At 42.4% G+C, this 19,823-nt stretch overlaps 1 protein-coding gene across 2 annotated transcripts in view; it reads left to right on the forward strand.

The window, feature by feature from the left end:
- The window catches only part of NTAQ1 (N-terminal glutamine amidase 1), a 226,803-nt gene that overhangs the window by 178,593 nt on the left and 28,387 nt on the right, over nt 1-19,823 (forward strand). For both annotated transcript variants that reach the window (XM_049092704.1, XM_049092703.1), the window contains one exon: nt 8,583-8,695. In XM_049092704.1, the coding sequence (XP_048948661.1) occupies nt 8,583-8,695 (113 nt within the window). The remainder of the gene's footprint in view (nt 1-8,582; nt 8,696-19,823) is intronic.

The raw sequence follows: 19,823 nt of genomic DNA on the forward strand, positions 1-19,823 counted from the left end.
GTCATTTTCCTGCAGTGACAACATCTGGCTTTCTTGGCAGTTCCATTTCTCACTGTAAGTCAATGGTTCTCAACCGTGGACTTTTCTGGTGAACATTTGGCAATAACTGGAGACATTTTTGATTGTCGCAATGGGGGAGGGTTGTGATACTGGCATTTGGTGAGCAGAGGCCGGGGAAGCTGTGAAGCATCTCACAATGCCCCCACCACACACGACAGAGAATTATCCAGCCCAAACGTCTGTAGGTGGATGGTGCTGAGCTTGAGAAACCCCACTGGAAATGATAGATGAATAGCTCTCCCTCAGGCTCTTGAAAGCTTAGTGAGCTTGAATTTGCTGCTGAGACACTAAGCAACTCTTGGTGTGATACAATCATGTCTCTTAGCCTGTCAGGCTGAGATCAATACCTAGACTCTGTCCCATTCACTGGTTGGAGCTCTGGGCCTCTCCCTTGTCTCCCATGACTTAAGAGTCTTTCAACTGCCTATTTTTAAATACTGTTAGTTTTCTTCACTTTAAAAAAATTCAATAAGCGAAATATGCGTACATGTTATAAAGTTTTGGACAACAGACAGGCAGCCACCGTCTCTTATAAATATGCTTTCCCACAATGCAGATGGGTATTTTTAAGATTTTATTTATTTATTTGACAGAGAGAGAGAGAGCAAGCACAAGCAGATAGAAAAGCAGGCAGAGGGGAAGGGAGAAGCAGACTGCTGGCTGAGCAGAGAGCGCGATGTGGGGCTTGATCCTAGATCCTGGGATCATGACCTGAGCCTAAGGCAGATGCTTAACCGACTAAGCCACCCAGGAGCCCCTAGATTTTTAAAAACATTCAGAAGATCACACTCTGTATTATCATGATTCTTGCATCTTCCATTTATCCTTATATCCATGACAAGACCATGAGACTCGCTTCATTCTAACTGTTGCACATAGTGGCATTGTCTAGCATGGCTATGTTCAGTTGAACTTACCATTTCTTTATTGATGGGCATTTTGGTTGTTTACAATTTTCTGCTATTATAAACATTTGTGTGAGCATTTTGTCCATATGTTCTTGTGTAAGGATGCATTTATGCAAATATGCTTGTGGAGCTGCAGGTTGAAAGATTTGCATTTGAATGCCCTCCAACTGCCCTATAGGAGTTTAAGCTGGTTCATACTCCAACCAGTGGTGAATGAGTGTGTCTTTTTCCTCTCATCTCAACAAAGCTGGATTTTCTCAGTCTTTAGAAATTTTGCCAAGCTGACGAGTGGAAAATGGAAGCACGAGGTTGCTATTTCACTGGTAACCAGGGAGCTTTCCTACGCAGAGGGCCATTTGCATGCCTCTTATATTCAGAAGCCCTCAGTTCATGAGAAAGAATAGGACTCCCTCCTCAGGTTGGACTGCCAGGGATTTAGGCCCTAGGAAGACTATAAATGTCCGGTAGTTGTCCAACTCCTAAAATAGCCCAGCTCTAGTGAAGCAGGGGGCGGGAAAAGGATTTCTCTCTGTGTCTGGACCCTGGGCTCTGCGTCAGCCCGGATCTGGCTGGAGCAGGATACAGATGGGAAAAATTGAGGGGCTGGGTTTTTAGGGTCCCAAACCTCTGGACAAGTGGAGTTAACTTCAAATTCTCTGCCTTCCACAACATCCCTTCCCATCAAGGAAGCTCTCACACCTGTGATTTGGTTCTTCCTTCTGCTCAGTCTTGGTGATTGCCCTCTGTTTCTCCACTTCCTGCATTTGTGCTGTGATGTACTTAGCCATCCACATTTTGGTACCTCCTCTTAATCAGAAGCCCTGGGATTATCTCTGCGGCTCAAGGCCTCACGCTGTGTCTTCTGGTACCTGTAGCTGCTCCAAAACTCTTAGTGGAAGGAGTGTTTTTCTCTCTCCACCTACTATAGGAGGGTCTTTGACTGGAGGTTCTCAGAGTCATTGGTTTTGTTTTGGGGTTTTTTGAAAGCATAGAAATCTGGATTGAAAAGACAGCATTAACTGTCTGAAAATAGATACCTGTAGGGGTTTTACAAAATCCTCAAAAAAAAATACTGGAAAGGATGGTTGTGTATATATGTATGTGCATATTCATGCATGTGCATGTATCCATGCACACATGTGTATAGACATTTATACACATGGATGGAGAGATGGACATCTATATATTTTTATAATTTTTGGTCTTAATTTTTCTGCTATAGTAATGATACATATATGCTTTTATTTTGAAGATTTTATTTATTTATTCATGAGAGACACACACACAGAGGCAGAGACACAGGCAGAGGGAGAAACAGGCTCCCTGCCAGGAACCTGATGTGGGACTCGATCTCAGGACCCAGTATCACACCCTGAGTTGAAGGCAGATGCTCAACCACTGAGCCACCCAGGCATCCCTAATATATATATTCTTAATTTAAGATTTCAAGTAGATTGGTAGGGTATATGGAAAAAATAAACTTTCTGCTTTTCCCCAAACCCACCACTCCAGGTCCTGGAAAGGCATGCTACCCCACCTTCTGATGTGGATTTTTACAAATTAACATTATGGCTACAACCATAAACCTAAATGTTATTTTACTTTTATTTTTTGATCTGTCAATATCATTTTATCAATTGGACAATATCTCTTGACACTTAACCATCGTAGCTGACATTTAGCACAGTTGTAACACCTACTACTTCTGTTTTCTTCTCCTTCTCCTGCCACGTTTTTTTTGTTTTGTTTTGTTTTGTTTTTTGTTTTTTTCTCAGAATCACTTCTTGACTGTTGCCATCCTCACCATAGCCAGACTCAGGAAGATAGCCCCCTGAAAGCAAATTCCTGGCAGGCCAAATCATTAGGTAGAAATTTCAGTGGGTTCCCATTTCCCACCCCTGGAGAAGTGACAAGAAGACTACTTTTTGTTTGATTTGTTTTACTCCCATGGAAGACGATCTAACCACAAATGTCTTCTTCATCAGACTGTTGACAACAAACCAGATTCCACCATTAGGCATGCATGCACTTGGTTTCATTAAAATAATTTTCCTTTATTTATATAATATTGTTTACTTGCCCACGTAACCAGTTCCTAGTAATGATTATATTCAGCTTCCTCTGGATAGTTTTTTTTTTAATATAAAAACATTTTAAGAGGAGGAGATTTGACACTTTAAAAAGTTTCTAAAAACCCCCTAAAAATAATTAAGAATCACACTGGAAAATGATACAGATACTCAAGTTGAATAAATAAAAGCCCTGTGGTCAGAGACATGAAGGTATAAAGTTTTAGAGCAATTAATTTTGGGTCACAAAATAGAATTTCAAGATGCTGACAGATGTTTAAGAGTTGTTATTTGTTGGGCGTTGTTAAGAACACAACATAAGCCATTATGTTTATAAATGTTGTTGTTGTTCTCATTACTATGGAGGCAATTAACACCAACAATCTATTTTAGGTACAATTTAGAACAGACTGGAGCAGACCTGAAGATTAGTTGAACTTGGCTGTACAATAGTTTAGTGACAGGGGTATTCAAATTACTTATAGGAGCTTTGTTCTAACATTTTTTTATTATGTTGCTGTAAGAAGCTGAGATTAATAAAAAGATTGCACTATTAATTAAATGAACATCACTCCTATATTTGGTTAGAAAATGTATTAATTTAGTGATAAGATGCACATACCTGTTTCTCAGTGTTAGATGTGCTTAGGTGCTGGACCTATGAACAAATACATCTGTAGTGACCACTCAGAATTCAGAGAGTCTAAATGGAATAATGAGTCTTGGTAAGTCATGGATTGTCATCCCAAACTTTTTGAGTGGCAGATGACCCAAACACATCCCACATGGCCTAGTCATTGAATACAAGTTATTTTGTGACATCCTTTCAGAGATACACCCACCTGAGAATGTAGCTTTGTAGAAGTATCACTCATGGGTCAGGTGTGATGGATCCAGTCTAGCAGTCAATGGGGAGGTGGTAAGGAAGTTGGAGTGAGAGAAAGGTACTGGAACTGGGTGGGGGTTGAGGGATGGGAGGAGAAGGAGACTGACTGCCTGTCTGGACCAGTGATCACCTGGTAAAGTGATTGGGGCAGAAAGTAGGGCTTCTTTAGGCTCAGAGTCAGCCAGAAGCACTGTGAAGTAAAAGGCAAGAAATGGCAGTTCCTATATGAGTTGGCATTATAGTTAATTGAAATTTTCGCATTGCATTTTACCTTTGTATTTACTTTTTATTGATCAATAAATTAATATTAACTCCATAGAAAACTATGGAGAAGTTACTAAAGGGAAGGAATTAAGATGGTGGAAGAGTAGGGAATCCTATATTTGGCTCCTGGAATTCAGCTAGACTGTTATCAGATCATTCTGAACACCTGCAAAATCAATTGGAGATATGAGAAAAGAAATGCTCCATTCTACAAAAGAGCAGTTACTAAAAAAAAAAAATAACCTCACCATATAGACAACCCTTGTCAACTCTTTCCATCCTTCATTCTAGATATTTTTATTTGTTTGTGATTAGGTTCCATAAATGTGGTTTTGCATGTATCTTGTCTCTTATGCATAACATTATGTCATCGTATTTCTCTATAGCTTTATCACCTCCTTGTGAATGTTATTTTTAATGGCTGCCTAATATGCCATCATATAAATGAGACATGTTTTACCCAGTTATTTCCTTAATGTTGGATATTAAGTTGCTTCCAGTTTTTTTTTCTGGTTATAAATAACACTAATGTGGATATTTTTATACATAAATTGTTGTCCATATTTCCGATTGCTTGCTTAAAAGATGCTTGGAAATGGAATTACTGGGTCAAAGGGAATGCCAGAGTAATTTTCAGAAGACTTCTACCAATTTATACTCTCAGCTGGTTTTTATAAAGCATGGGAATTTTACAGGCTCTATTTATGTGCCTTCGCAGATTCTAGTCTCCCAATTGCATGTCTCCCACCGTAGTCACTCAGACCCTGCTCCTCTTCCCCCATGCTTTCCCTGCTCTACTGGGAGTGACATTGGAGTCACTGTCATTCTACAACATGAAGTGTGGCTACTAATGATTTCTCAAAGCTTGAGATGATGGTGTATTGTCTTACATTCTTTAAGGACTCCCAGATGCAGCCAGTGAAGAAGGAGGGAAGGTTCTTGTGTTAAAACAACAACAACAAAAACAACAAACTCACAAAATCCTAAATCTCACATACATATAGTTGTCCTAATTTGCAACCCCTCTCTCTCTATTTTCAAGTTCATCTGAGTAGTCAAAGATCAAAAAAGAAGAATGGCTGTCTTTCCTCATTTCTTTCCCTCCTTCCTTTTTCCCTTTCCTTCTTTCATTTATTCATTTACACACTGATTACCTATTAGATGCTGGGCTTTCTGCTAGGTGCTGAGGTTAAGAGACAGATGAGAACAGGTATGTCACTTAGAGTTCTTGTTACAGATCAGAAGCTGACTCTAGCTGAACTTATTGATAAAAAATATGTGTCAGAAGGATACTGGTCACTTCTCAGAGTTGATGTGAAGATGGAGAGCAGGGCTTGGGCAGCAGGTAGGGACCAAGGATGCCAGGCTGCTAAGAACACAGCCAAAGGCCTACCCCAGGGGCAGTCTGCTAGCTAGGATTCACTGCAGGCACCACTCTGCTGGGCAACCAACACCAATGTCTAGATCCTGAATAACTCTGAGTGAACCTGCCTCTAGTTCTCTAGGGTGGCATTCCTCCAGGTGGAGTCCACTGAGTGAGTGAGGCCAGGTCATATCACTTCAAGGGAGGGTATGTGTGGCTCCCTTGACTTCTAGAGGGGAAGTCAAGGGATGCTTCTCACCATTTCTCCCTCAATTGAGGATTTTCCCAAACTAAGAAGGGAGTATTCCGATTCTGGAAATTGCCTCCCTCTTCTCCCTCCACACACACCCACACATGAATAAAGGTCAATATCTCAGGTCTTTGCCCTCACATGACTTGTTGTTTGGTTGGAGAAGCAGAAAGGTAAATAGATGACTATAATACAACAGGAATGACAAGTGCTACATTCCTCAGTCCAGGTGGGGAAAGAGAAAACTGAATAGGTGAGAGATCATAAGGAGACAGGGCTTGGAGATTCAAAGTGGGAAGCAATGGAGGGCAAAGGAGAATAGACATAACACAGAGATTTTGGGATTAAGCAAGAAAATGAATAGTGGAGTGAATCAGTGAAATGGAGAACACAGGTTTTAAATGGAAGATTGAGTGTTTGGTTTTATACTTGCTGAGCCTAAGAGAGCCCAAGTGGAAATGCCTAAAGGCTGCTGGAGGCAGGTTTATTAATTCTTAATTTATTTATTAAATCACCAGTTATGTTACAGGCACTGTTACAGGTTCTGGAGATGCAGCAGAGAACAAGAGGTGACCACTCTTGCTCCCGTGGAGCTTACATTCTAGGGGAGCTCAGGTCAAGAGCACAGGAGGGCTGGGTATCTAGATTTGGGGCTCATGCATGTGAGAGTGGTAATAGAAGCCTTGAGCATGGGTGGGGCTACCTGGAAGGGTGTGGAATGGAAGAGAAGAGGGCCTTGGATGGAACATGGGATACACAGGACTTAAGGAGAAAGAGACAACAATGGAATATGAGAAGGAGCAACCACCTTCCATCTGTGGCTTCTCTAGTTCTGAAAGCTGTGGGTGAGATCTGCTTGAAGTGTGTTAAAGGAGAAGCAATGCAAGTGTCCTGGGGCTTCCAGACAATGGCTGGTGTGGGGCAGCCTCTTCCAAGTTGCTGTGGTCTTCAGACGGACTTCAATATCAGCTCCCACTCTCCCTCCCTTCTCCTTTCCCCCAAACTTTGTCTTGCACAGAAAGTCTCCTTGTCTTCTCTGCAGCAGATGCTCTGATCTGTAGCAACACCTCATCAATCATTAGTAAAAAACCAGCTCCCTGCCTCAGGGATAACAGTTTTATAATGTGGCAAGTAGTTGGGGAGGTCCAATAGAAGATGGCAAAACTTGTGGAATGTGAAACTATCTTTATAACCTCCCATTTTGGATTTCCTCTTGGCTGCACTCATATCCACTTATCTCTCTCCATACCCTAGAGTACTTGGTGTACCAGTTCTGGAACTACTGGTATTTATCACTGTCCTGAGGAGTCCCATTGCATAAGTTCTCCTCAAAGAAGACATTGTCTTGATTGCTTCCCTGCCCTGGGGAGCTGCAGGCTGAGAAATGGACCGAACCTTCCCCTCAGTTACCATTCAGACTTCTGACATCTTAAAACTGCAAAGGTGTTTGGGGGTTGTATTAGCTGAGGTTCTCCAGAGAAACAGAACCAGTAGGATGTACAAATACATGCCTTTTTTTTTTAGGAATTGGCTCCTGCGATTGTGGAGGGCTGGTGAGTCCAAAATGAATCTGCAAGGTAGGCTGGCAGGCTGGAGACTCAGGGATGACATGCAATTCAATTCCAAAGGCTGTCTGCTGGAAGAATTCCCGTTCTCTCAGGGGAAGTTGATCTTTGTCTATTCATGCCTTCAACTGATTGGATGAGGCCCACCTACACGATGGAGAGCAATCTGCTTTATTCAAAGTCCACAGATTAAACATCTAAGATGCCCTCACAGAAACATACGGATTAATGTTTCCCCACACACCTGGGAACTGTGGTCCAGCCAGGTTGACACATAAGATTAACCATAACAGGAGTCATTGAGTCTAACACCCTCACTTGATGGGTGGGAAAATAGGGTTCAGGGAGGCACAACGATGTGCTTGGAATCATGCATCAGTGCAATGGAGGGGGGGCAGATGGAAATGTAGGTTTCCTGGCTGCAGTCCTCCACTCTTGTACTGAACCACTCACAAGGGTATCTAGGGGGGAAACCTGGCAAACAAGGAGACCGCTCATTGCTTTGGCACCAAATGAAGGCAATCTCACCACAGCAACATTAAATGTGTTGGACTGGCTTATTTATAGAGTTGCAGCATGCATTTTACAGGAGAATTTTTGAGGAAGCTCAGTCTTCCAGAATCCCTCAGCTTGGTCCTCAGTCTGAATTCCAGGAAACTAAGCAACTAAAACCTGAGAGTGTTTTTCTGGAGTGAATGCCTTTAATCAAACCATAAATCCCCTTTGTTGTGTATATCTCACTGTCTTCCTTGTTTACAAGGGGGAATTTTACAGTATAGTTTTGAGCCATATACCTTAATACATACTTGTCGGGTGTGAATAATGTAAAATCAGTCTTGACTTTCCAACCCAGGTTGGGAAGACAGGGTGTGATTCTTTACCATGGTCCCAACTCCTCTTCTGAATGGTGAATCTAAGTTCTGCCTCTTTTCTCCATGTAACCTACCAGGCACCTACTTCCCCACCAGAACCTTCTATTCTCTTCCCACACTGGGATCATACCAAGCCAGAAGGAATCATTGTCTCTAAGTTATCAAGGGAGTGGACTGAGAAGTACAGGGTCTGTTTATCCCCGTGTGAGAGAGCTGAACTTAGAAGCAACAGCCATTGTGTTGTATAATGATAATACCAATCACCTTTCATTGAGAAGCCACTAGGTACCAGCCACTGTGCTAAGCATTTTCTATGCATGTGTTCTCTCTCCTTTGTCTTCACAGGTAGTTGTGAAATCCAGTTCTTGAGATCAGGAGGGGATTTTTTCACTGAAGCAGAGCGGAATGCCCAGGATATAGCCAAGAATGGTGTTAATACAACCTATGAGAAATCTGAGGTATGGGGTTGGTCAAGGAGGCTGTAAATATGATGTTGTACTAGAGGCATCTCTGAGAAGCATTTTCTCAGCCATGCAGGGCTAAAGGCTCCCTTCATTTCCTGATTGCATTGGCATCCTTTGTAGAAGAGGACCCTACGAAAAATAAGAGAGGGACTCAACTTTACTGTGTAAGGCCTGGTCCAAAGTAATACCACTCATAAAACCCTTTTAGTACTCAGAGACATGAGTCCCTGCTCCAAGTCATGGAAGGGACAATTATGGGAGCCTGGAGTAAATGTAACAATAGATGATATCATTGAATCAATTAGGGATGATTTGGGCTGTGAGTGACATTTGATTAACAGTAGTTTAAGACTCAAGCATTTATTAGCTCACTTAAAAACTCTGGAGGGGGCACCTGGGTGGCTCAGTGGGTTGGTTGAGCCTGCGTTTGGCTCAGGTCATGATCCCAGGGTCCTGGGGTTGAGTTCCTCCTTGGGCTCCCTGCTCAGCAGGGAGTCTGCTTCTCCTTCTCCCTCTGCTCCTCCCCCTCCCTCTCATGCTTTCACTCTCTCTCTCTCTCTTTCAAATAAATAAATAAATAAATAAATAAATAAATAAATAAATAAATAAAATCTTAAAAAAAAAAAAGAACTCTGGAAGAAGGCATTCTGAGATAGGTTTGTCAGCTCTGGGGTCTCATCAAAAATCTAGGATCATTTGACATTTTGCTTCCCTATCTTTAGCTTTTGAACATTGCCTTCATGCTCGCCACCTCACAGTTACAGCATGGCTACTATAGTTCCAGGCAAGACATCTGGATTCAAGGGAGAAAGATGAGAGAAAGTATATGTGTGTGCACAGGTGGGGAGGGGACACTTATGTGCATTATCTCATGGCTGTCCCCTTTATGGGGAAAGCAAAACAATTTCCAGAAGCCTCTCAGATGACTTCTTTTAATTTTTCGTTGGCCAGAATTTGTCCATTGGTCAGATGAATATTTCCAGGCACAAGAGAATCTGGGAAAGTGAGTATCTGGCAGAGAGGATTAGGATCATGATTATATCAGATCAACTTTAATTTATAGTCTGGGGGCAGGCACAGTGCTTTCTTGAACAAAACTGGGGTTCTGATAACAAGAAAGAAGGGTGTCTGTGTGGGAGTATCTTCCATAGTAATAACTAGTATCATCTCATGAAATCTTTACAATCATCTTTGCGTGGGAAATTATTGCTATCCCCATTTCACAGCAAGGAAGCTGAGAGTTAGGAAGGTGGTGATTTGTTTGAGGTCACACAAGATGTTGGGGTGTCCTTATGGGGTGTCTTCATGCCCTTAAGGACCATGCACTGCCTCTGTACTCCTCTTAATGCCTGCAGAGAGCTTGGCAAGCACTCACTAAAAGCTTGCTGGTTAAATAGTGGAATGATGGCATATCCATTTAAGGTAAGAGAGGCATGTATGGGGATCTTGTACTGGGAATATGGCATCAACAGACTTTTGTTTCACTGGAGAGAGAAGTTGCTTCCCTTGAGGAAGCTTCCCTGGACTTCATAGAAATAACTAGATAAGGACCCAATGAAAGGGTTTCTGGCTGTAAGCAGAGGTTCTGAGAGACACTCAGTGGATCCTGAGGCCACTCTGTATTTGCTGCTGCTGACTTCCTCACTAGTCCCAACGGCATAAGGGGACAATCTCCAGTGTGATCGACAACTCTGGAGAATTTCTGTTTAATTTGAAGGAAACTGTCATGTAGGAGAGGAATTGACTTCCTCTGGGTCCTTCCTGAGAAAAGAATTAGAATAAATCAGAATTAGAACCAGCTTTTCAAGAAGAAAAGTGTTTTGTTGGGCAAAAAGTATAGATTTTGGCAGCAGAAAGATCTGGTTTTGGATTTTACTGTTGGGAAGAGGAGGTGAAATAATGCATATAGGTGCTTAGGACAGCGTGAGACATAAATGCCCCCCGTCTTGAATCAAATTAAAGTTGTCCAAGTATAGACTAGAACACCAATGAGATTGAGATCTCCTTATTACCCAAGTACTCAAACATTTAACCCATTATTCAGGGTTAAATAGAGCAACAGCACCACCACCAACCAAATCAGCCAACATTTATTGAGTACTTATGCAAAGCAACTCTGTCTTTTACTGGATGTTTATTTTGTGCCAGGCACCACGCTATGCATTTTACATGAACTTTCTCACTTGATTCTTTTTTTTTTTTTTAAGATTTAATTTATTTATTCATGAGAGACACACAGAGAGAGGCAGAAATATAGGCAGAGGGAAAAGCAGGCTCCCCATGGGGAGCCTGATGCAGAACTCGATCCCAGGACCTTGGGATCACACCCTGAGCCTAGGGCAGATAGATGCTCAATTGCTGAGCCACCCAGGCGTCCCTTCTCACTTGATTCTTTACAGCAATTCCAAGAAGCAGATACTATTATTATCCCTATTATACAGCGGAGAAGAGATTAAAAGAGGCTAAGAAACCTGGCCAGAGTCAGCTGGTGATCGAGGTGGGTTTTCAAGGCCAGATCTGTCTCTTGCTTGGCTGCACTGTTAATCAGCAGCACACAGGGTTCTCTGAAAGGGACCCTTACTTAGATAAAGATCGTAAGAGATAGTGGTTCCCAGGCGTTCCTATGTCTTATCAGTTATTCTGTCAAACACCAGGAACCTATCAGGACAGATCTGAAAAGTCCAGTTTCCCCAAGGACCTTCATATCTTTATAGACATTAAAAAGTACATTTGAAAACAGATAAGATACTATGTGTCTTGTTGGAGTAAACTCTATTGCTATAGCTTTATTTTTTTATTTTATTTTTTTAAAGATTTTACTTATTTATTTATGAGAGACACGGAGAGAGAGGCAGAGACACAGGCAGAGGGAGACGCAGGCTCCATACAGGGAGCCCGACATGGGACTTGATCCCGGATCTCCAGGATCATGCCCCGGGTCGAAGGCCGTGCTAAACTGCTGAGTCACCCAGGGATCCCCTATTGCTATAGCTTTAAAACTCAAATGAAAAGAATAATTGTGTTGGTGGTTGAAGACAGTAATGAGAGCGAATGTGAAGTTTGCTACTGTCTGTGCTCTCTCCTTGCCCAGCAGCCACCCCCTTGTACCCTCTCCCTGTATTATACTCGCTGACAAAGCTCCAACTCTCCTCTGATTCTTAATCTGCATCAAGCAGCCAAACAAGTCTGGAGAAAAGCCAGTGTGTTGACCAGCCTCACCTTAAATTAGGAACCATAATTTTTAAGAGGGCCCTCCATCATACACAGCCATTCTTGTGTCAGTTTCCATCCCATTTGTCCAGATGGCTATTTGCCACTTTTGACTCCAATCTTGAACACCCCCTTTCTCACTCTCACTCTGACTGAGAAAATAGAAACAATTGCAGAACTTCCTCTTCTTTTCACCACAAAACCTATGACATCCTAGCTGTTGCTCCCATGTGCTCTGCCTTTGCTCCATATGGTCCTTGCTTCTTGGCCAAGGCACAGCCTTGCACTCATGCATTGACATCTGCTCCCAACACCTCCTTCAGAACTTAGCCTTTCCAACCATTCCCTCTTCCTTCTGGATCACAACATTTCCCCTTTCTCTTTGGATGATTTCCTTCGCCATACAGATACACCATAATACATACCATCTTAAAAAAGAAAAAAAAAAAAAGATTTCCCTTGACTCCTTGTCTATCTCCTGCTACATTTCTATTCTTCCCTGAACAAAAATTATGGGAATAGTTGTTAACCTTCGCTGCCTCCATTTTTTTCAGTTCCCATTCTCCTTTTTCCCTCATGGAGAAGTTCAGCTATTGCCAAGTAAAAAGTGAAATGAAAGTGATGGAGTTGGGCTAGGTTAGCCTCAGTGGTCCCAGAGGCTCCACAAAGCAGTGACTTCTGACAGTGACCCATTCAGTGATGGCACAGGATGTGGCCAATCATAATCATGCTTAAGAAACGTTTTTGTTTAATGGCTCCTTCTCATTTCCTTTTTAAATAGCAAGATATAGTGAGCATGAGTCCTTAAAATCTCCACACAACACAACACATGCTGCTCTATACAAAGCAAACTTCATGTAACCAAAGTCCAGTCCAAAAAATAAGACATTGCGAACATGCAGACAATGGTTTCAGATATGACACTAATTCTTACTAGTTTTTGAGTCATGCTGTATACCTGCAATATACTGAGTTACCCCATACACCTGCAATATACTTCTCCCTTTCCAGGGCTGATTGTGTTTTTTTTTTTTTTTTTTAGATTATTTATTTATTTTTTCACAAGAGAGAGAGAGAGAGAGAGAGAGAGAGAGAGAGTCAGAGACCTACGCAGAGGGAGAAGCAGGATCCATGCAGGAGGTCCGATGTGGGACTTGACCCCTGGATTCCAGGATCACGCCCTGAGCCGAAGGCAGGTGCTCAACCCCTGAGCCACCCAGGCGTCCCACTAGGGCTGTTATTTGGTTTTTTTCATAATAGCTTCCTTGGTTTTCTTTCCTGAGTCTTATCATTTAGGTATGAGCCCTTTAAACTATACAATTTGGTTTTTCCTTTTTAAAAATTTTATACAAGTTGAGTTGTATTCTTTGTGTCTTATTTGTTTTAAATGCTCTCAGCATTTTACATTCATGGTGTTTTTTCCATGTTGTCTCTGGTAGTCTATTCGTTTTCATTGCTGCCTATTATCCCATCCTATAAATAGACTCTGATCTCTTATCTATTCTACTATTGATGAACATTGGGTTGTTTTCAGTTTGGGGCCATTATGAACATTCTTGTACATATTTTATGGTACGTGTGTGCTAGATGGTAGATCTTAGAAATGGAATTTCTGGATTATGTGCTATGTGAATCCATAGCTTTGCTAGTAATGCAAACTTTCCTCCACCCTTTCTTTCTTGAAACTGCTCTTTTAAGAATATTTTTGATCAAGGGATCCCTGGGTGGCGCAGCAGTTTGGCACCTGCCTTTGGCCCAGGGTGCGATCCTGGAGACCCGGGATCGAGTCCCACATCGGGCTCCCGGTGCATGGAGCCTGCTTCTCCCTCTGCCTGTGTCTCTGCCTCTCTCTCTCTCTCTGTCTCTCTCTCTCACTGTGTGCCTATCATAAATAAATAAATAAATAAGTAAAAAAAAGAATATTTTTTATCTTAAAACACTCTCTTCAGGGTCACCAGCACCTCAACATTGCCTAATCTAGTGGTCAATTCTGAGTCTTCATCTTGACCTATTAGCAGCTTTTGACACAAACGCATCCATTACCTGGACTCTGGCTGATTCTTTTGCCTATTTGCTGGACCAACCTCCTGTTCCCAACTTGTAAAGTCCCATGTTGGGAATGTGAGGCTAGTGTTGTCTATTCCTCCAATTATTTAAGGAAGCTAGAAATCTTGTGTTTGCGTGAAATTTCTCAATTTTTAATATTGGAAATGAACTTACAAAATTTTAAAAACACTACCAGGCCAAACAAAATATATCTGTTGGCCAAGGGCCTCTTTAAAGTAACTAGAAGAAAGGGACAGAGAAGATGTGGTCGTATGGGTAAGAGAAGAACCAGGAGATTTTAGTGTCATGAAAATCAAGGGAATGGGGAGTTTCTAGGAAGAGGCAGAGTCAAATATGGGAGGGCGGTTGAGTCAGGTAAGGCCAGGGGATCTCATATTTAGGAGGACACTGGGGATTGAATCAAAAATGGGTTCAGTGGCAGTTAGGACATATAGAATCCAGACTGAAGCATGTTTTGGGGTAAATGGGTGGCAAGTAAGGAAGGCATCAAAGTGTCCATATCAGTTAGGATGTTTTTGGCTATAAACAATAGAAAACCTTATTTAAAATGCCTTTAAAAATGAAGGATACATATTAACTCCTATAACAAAAGTCCTAAAAAGGGACCATTTATAGATTGGTTAATTTGACGGCTCCATGTTGTGATTGTCGACACAGATTTTGTCTATCTTTTGGCTTTGCTACCCCTTAAAGCATGTCACTCAATCCAATTGACATCCATGTTGCAAGATGGACACCAGTTTCAAAAGACACATCCATATTCACCAATAGTCAGAAGCAGAAATACAGTGTCTCTTCCTTGTGTGTCTTTTTAAGAACTGAAAGATTTTTTTCCATAAGCTACCCCCTCCCCAGCTGATGTCCCTCTGTATCTCATTGGTCAGAATTATGGCCCATGGCTAAACCAAAACTGGCAATGGCCATATGACACCCTGATCTGCTTGAACAAATCCTGACTCCTGGCTTGGGCTTGCCTCCCCTGCCATCTGGGTACTATGAGGAGGGGAAGGGGAATGTGGCTGCTGTGTAGATGGGTTCTCCCAAGGTCTTAATGGGACTTTTATGAGTCAAGGGAATGATTTTTATAGCATATGTTGAGCTTGGGAGGAGTTATTTTGAGGTAGAATTGGGAATACCCTTTTGTCTACCTCAGTTCATACCATTTGTTGTGGTAGGGTGGCTTCCTCCACCTTTTCATTAGGCTAATTCCTGGAGACCTAGCAAAATAAGCAAATGGCACATTTTATTTTATTTAAAAACTGGCTTTTCCAGTCCATACTCACATGTGTTTTATCTCCTTGAATTGTCTGTGGATGGTGGCAGTCTGATTAAAATGTTCTTCCTAATGATTCATTCTTGGTTGGTGGGTGGGTAGGGGGATGGTATGTCTACCACAAAGAAGGTCAAATGCAGCCAAGTAGGATGTGTTTGTTCCTTTCCAAGCTTGCAAAGGGAAATGAAAAGCTAAGGACCATTGTTTTGGGAGAACCAGTCTCCGAATCCTAGTTCACAAGGAAGAGAAAGCTTTTTATTTTATTTTTTTTAAAGAATAGATTGGTCCCAGGTGTTTTCCACGTTTTTGAAACTGACTAAATAATTTCTCTGCTACCGAGAGAGCTACCCTGTTGCTTTAGTTTAGAAGCTTCCCTACCTTCCTTAGATTTGGAACTGATCTCTGGTAGGAGTGCTTTTCACTTTGCTCTCCGACTGGGGATATTTGTTTTAAAATTCACACCTATGAACCCTAAGTAACCTGCAGCCTGAGCCCAGATCATCTGAACTCTGAACCCCAGGTCACCTGTACCCTAAACCCCAGGTCACCCATACTCTGAATTCCAGGTCACCTGTACTCTGGGACCACTTTCTGCCTTGAAAGGAAGGTTAAAAGATTCTCTAGGCTCAAGCTTTGCTATAGCCCTTGGCCTTTGTCCATATTGTTTCTCTGCTTGGAATGCCTGTCCCTCTATTTGGAGATATACTCTCTGACTCATCCTTCAAGGCAAGGTCTCTTCAAATAAATTTGCTTTTTGCATACTCTATCAAGGTACCTGGCCTAGAGGGTGAGTGGCACCTGAAATCCAGCTCATGTTCCTCTCACCAAGCACTGACTCTGTGTCAACCCAGAAGTGGGGGTCTTTTTCTCTTTTTAATTTGTCTCCCTAAAGAGGTATCTTTTTCAAATTTGTTCAAAGGCATCATCTAGACCAACTGGAGCTTTGTAGATTGACCTCCAACATTGTCCCTTGCACTGAGCCTTCCCTAACTGTCAGGTAGAGGATACTTCTGTGCTTCTACATCATTTGCTCACTCCTGGATCAGAGTCCTTAGCAAGCTGACTGATTTAGTGTATACCCTTGTGTCTGTCTTATTCATCATGGCATACGCAGCTCCTAAAATGTGGCTGGGACAATAAGAGTTAGCTTCATACTTGAAATCATTGTCTGTATATCTCTAATTACTGATGCAGGGACTTAGATGCTTGACTCTTTAAAATCCCATCTTGTTATATCTTGGCCTGACTATGACCCCTCCCTCAACCTCCTCCTCTACTCTGGTATGCTTCAGTTCTGTGGAAACTGTGTTCTTAAGCTGACACCTAAGAACTTGACCAGACCGGCCCCTTAGCCTGTAGGCATTCAGGATATAGAATGAGCATGACCTGGGACATCATAATGCGGATGAATGATACAGGAAGGCTTCCCTGGCTTCCCATTCCCTTCCATGAAACAAATCTGGATCAGATATTTTTCTTCTGGGCTCCATAACACCTGGTCCTTACCTATTATAGTGTTTTACAATCATATATGTAATAGGCAAGGACTTTTTTTATTGAAGTAGTAACTGATCTATAACATTGTATTAATTTCAGGTGTGTAACAGGATTCACTATTTGTATACATTACGAAATGATCACCACAATAAATGCAGTCAACATTCATCACCTTACACAGTTTTTTTTCCTTTTTTTTTTTCAGTTTTTTTCTTGTGATGAGAACTTTTAAGATCTACTCTGTTACCAACTTTCAAATATATGGTACAGCATTAACTATAGTTGCCTTGCTTTAAGTTGTATCTTATTTATTTATTTATTTATTTATTTATTTATAATTTAGAGAGACTGCTACTCATTTTGTCTCATGAAGGATCACCAGGGTTGTTCATGTGAATACAAAGCTAGTGGACACCCTTGGTCCAAAGAGCAGGACATGTTAGCAAAAGCCATCTCTTTCCTAGGATACAAAGCTCTGGGGGAGGAGATGAGTGACCTATTTGAGGAATGAATGTGGGCCTGAGGGAGGGAAGGGGCTGACACCCCAACTTCTGAAGTCTTGAGACTGGAAGTTAGGGAGCTCTCTCAGGATAGACTGGGATGGCTCTGATCAAAGAAAGCTTGTGACAGGGAAGGAAAGGGGCAAGAGGGCATCTAGGCTGGGCCTCCAGCTACATACAGGATCTGAGGATTGGTGGGGGAGGACTGGATCAGCACTGTCAGTGGGTGATGCTGGAAGTTTCTCTAGATGGAACAACCTGGGCCAGCCCTGAGTTTAGGCTGTGGAGAACGGTGGCTTAGCAGAGGTATGGAAACCACAGGGAGGCACCTGCTCAGAGGGGCACCCTGTGGGGTGGGCAGCATCTGTGAGTGCAGTCCTGTGACAGCACAGCAGCACCATCTGTTCAGCTGTGTGGGCCCCGCGGTCCACAGCAACACCGGAAGGAGTGGGAAGTGGAGGGACCAGCTTCAATTCTCTGCTTGATATGGAAAAAGGATGGATCCTGCCAGCAAGATCCTGCTTCTCCCCACCCCCAACCCCTTTGGACTGCATCACCAGAGTCATGTCCTGAAGAAGGAGATTGCAGACTTTCTGCCAATATTGGCAAGGGGGGGCTGAGTTACTGATTGGAAAAATAAAAGCAAATGAGAACATTTGACCCTAAGTTGATGAAGCAAGTTATACTGAATAGAGGTGCACATATTTATAATTACCTGCTTCTGGGTCTTTTTCCTCCAGTAGGCTAAGAGTTTGGAAAGGCAGGAATCATGTCATTCACATCTCTGAATCCCAGCACCCAGTGTGGCGCTTGCCCCTTAGTAGGCCTGAGCTTAATTAGTAAATGGTTAGTTGATTTTTGCAGATTTAAAGCCAGTGTAATTTAAGGCCGAGGATAATAACATAGGAATGCACCACCTGTGTGCCAGGTGCTTGTAGGTCCTACAGAGAATACAGAGGTAAACCAGCTCTAGTTCTTAACACAGACTCTCCCTACTGAAGCGTGATAAGACCTATAGAAACAAATCAAATTAAGTTTTATGGAACATAACAGGGACTTATGGAAGCTTTTTTTAAAAAAGATTTTATTTATTTATTCATGAGAGACACAGAAAGAGGAAGAGACATAGGCAGAGGGAGAAGCGATTCTCACAGAGAACCTGATGCAGGACTCAATCCCAGGACACAGGGATCACACCTTAAGCCAAAAGCAGATGCTCAACCACTGAACCACCCCGGTGCCCTTGGAAGCTTTTGAAACTAGGATGAACCTAATTTCAACATGTGGAGATGAAGAGCATTTCAGGCAAGGAAATGGGCAAGCAAAGGCATGAAGATACTATTTTTTCAGAGGTATTTATTTTTTTTATTATTTAAAAAATTCTTTAAAAAGATCTTATTTATTCGTTGGAGACAGAGAGATAGAGAGAAAGAGCATGAGCGGGGGAGAGGCAGAGGGAGAAGCAGACTCCCCGCTGAACTCCCCGCTGAACAGGGAGACCGATGTGGGGCTCGATCCCAGGACCCAGAGATCATGACCTGAGCTGAAGGCAGGTGCTTAGCTGACTAAGCCACCAAGGTGCCCCCATTCAGAGGCATTTAAAATGAAGAAAGAAAGGCCGGTGGCAAAATGCTGTAACTGGCTCACAAATAGACTAGTTGGGAGAAACACTAGAATAACTGCCGGAAAAAGAGGGTGTATGAATCAAGAAGCTAAGCTAAGTTATGCTGCAGTAACAAACAACCCCAAATTTTAGTGGCTTATAATAACAAAGGCTTTTTTCTTTTCTTTTTTATTTTTTAAGATTTTATTTATTTATTGGGGAGAGAGAGAGCACGTGAGAGAGGGAGAGCACAAGCCGGGAGGAGGAGCATAGGGAGAGGGAGAAGCAGACTCCCCACTGAGCGGGAAGCCAAAGGTGGGGCTCAATCCCAGAACCCTGGAATTGTGACCTGAGCTGAAAGCAGATGCTTAACTGACTGAGCCACCCACATGCCCCTGTTACATGTCTGCTGTGGGTCACCTGGGGACTTGGCATCCTGCCTTTCAGGATGGCAGAGAAGTCACTAGTTTGAGCACAGGAAATCAATGAAGCAGAAGGAAAGTGGACTCTGGAGAGTCTCATCTTGTAATGTCTGCTGGATCACATCACTTCTGGTTACATCTGACTGTCTGGAACTGGTCACATGACTCTACTGCCCACAAGGTGGCCAGGAAGTACATTCCTGCCATGAATCCAGAAGGTGGAGAGCTGGAGATATCTGGTGAGCAGCACTAATTTTTACCCCAGATGGCAAGATTGAACCCACTTGAGAGGGTAGGATCATGGGCCTGCAATTCATTCTCCATTGGTGGGCTGGTAATGGTGGCAGGTATGTGTGTGTTGAGGGGGTATAGTGTACAAGTGTATGTGGGGGGGGGAGACTTGTCTATTTTTTAATTTTTAAAGATTTTACAGTTCCTTATTATGTTATATTTCTGTACCAATAGCTAACCAATACACCTGACTTGGTTTTCTTATTCATGGCCTTTCCTCATCTGAACTTACGCAATATTTTCAGCATCCCCTCCCTCT

Source organism: Canis lupus, chromosome 13 (genome assembly GCF_003254725.2).
Source record: "Canis lupus dingo isolate Sandy chromosome 13, ASM325472v2, whole genome shotgun sequence".
Classification (NCBI taxonomy): Eukaryota; Metazoa; Chordata; class Mammalia; order Carnivora; family Canidae; genus Canis; species Canis lupus.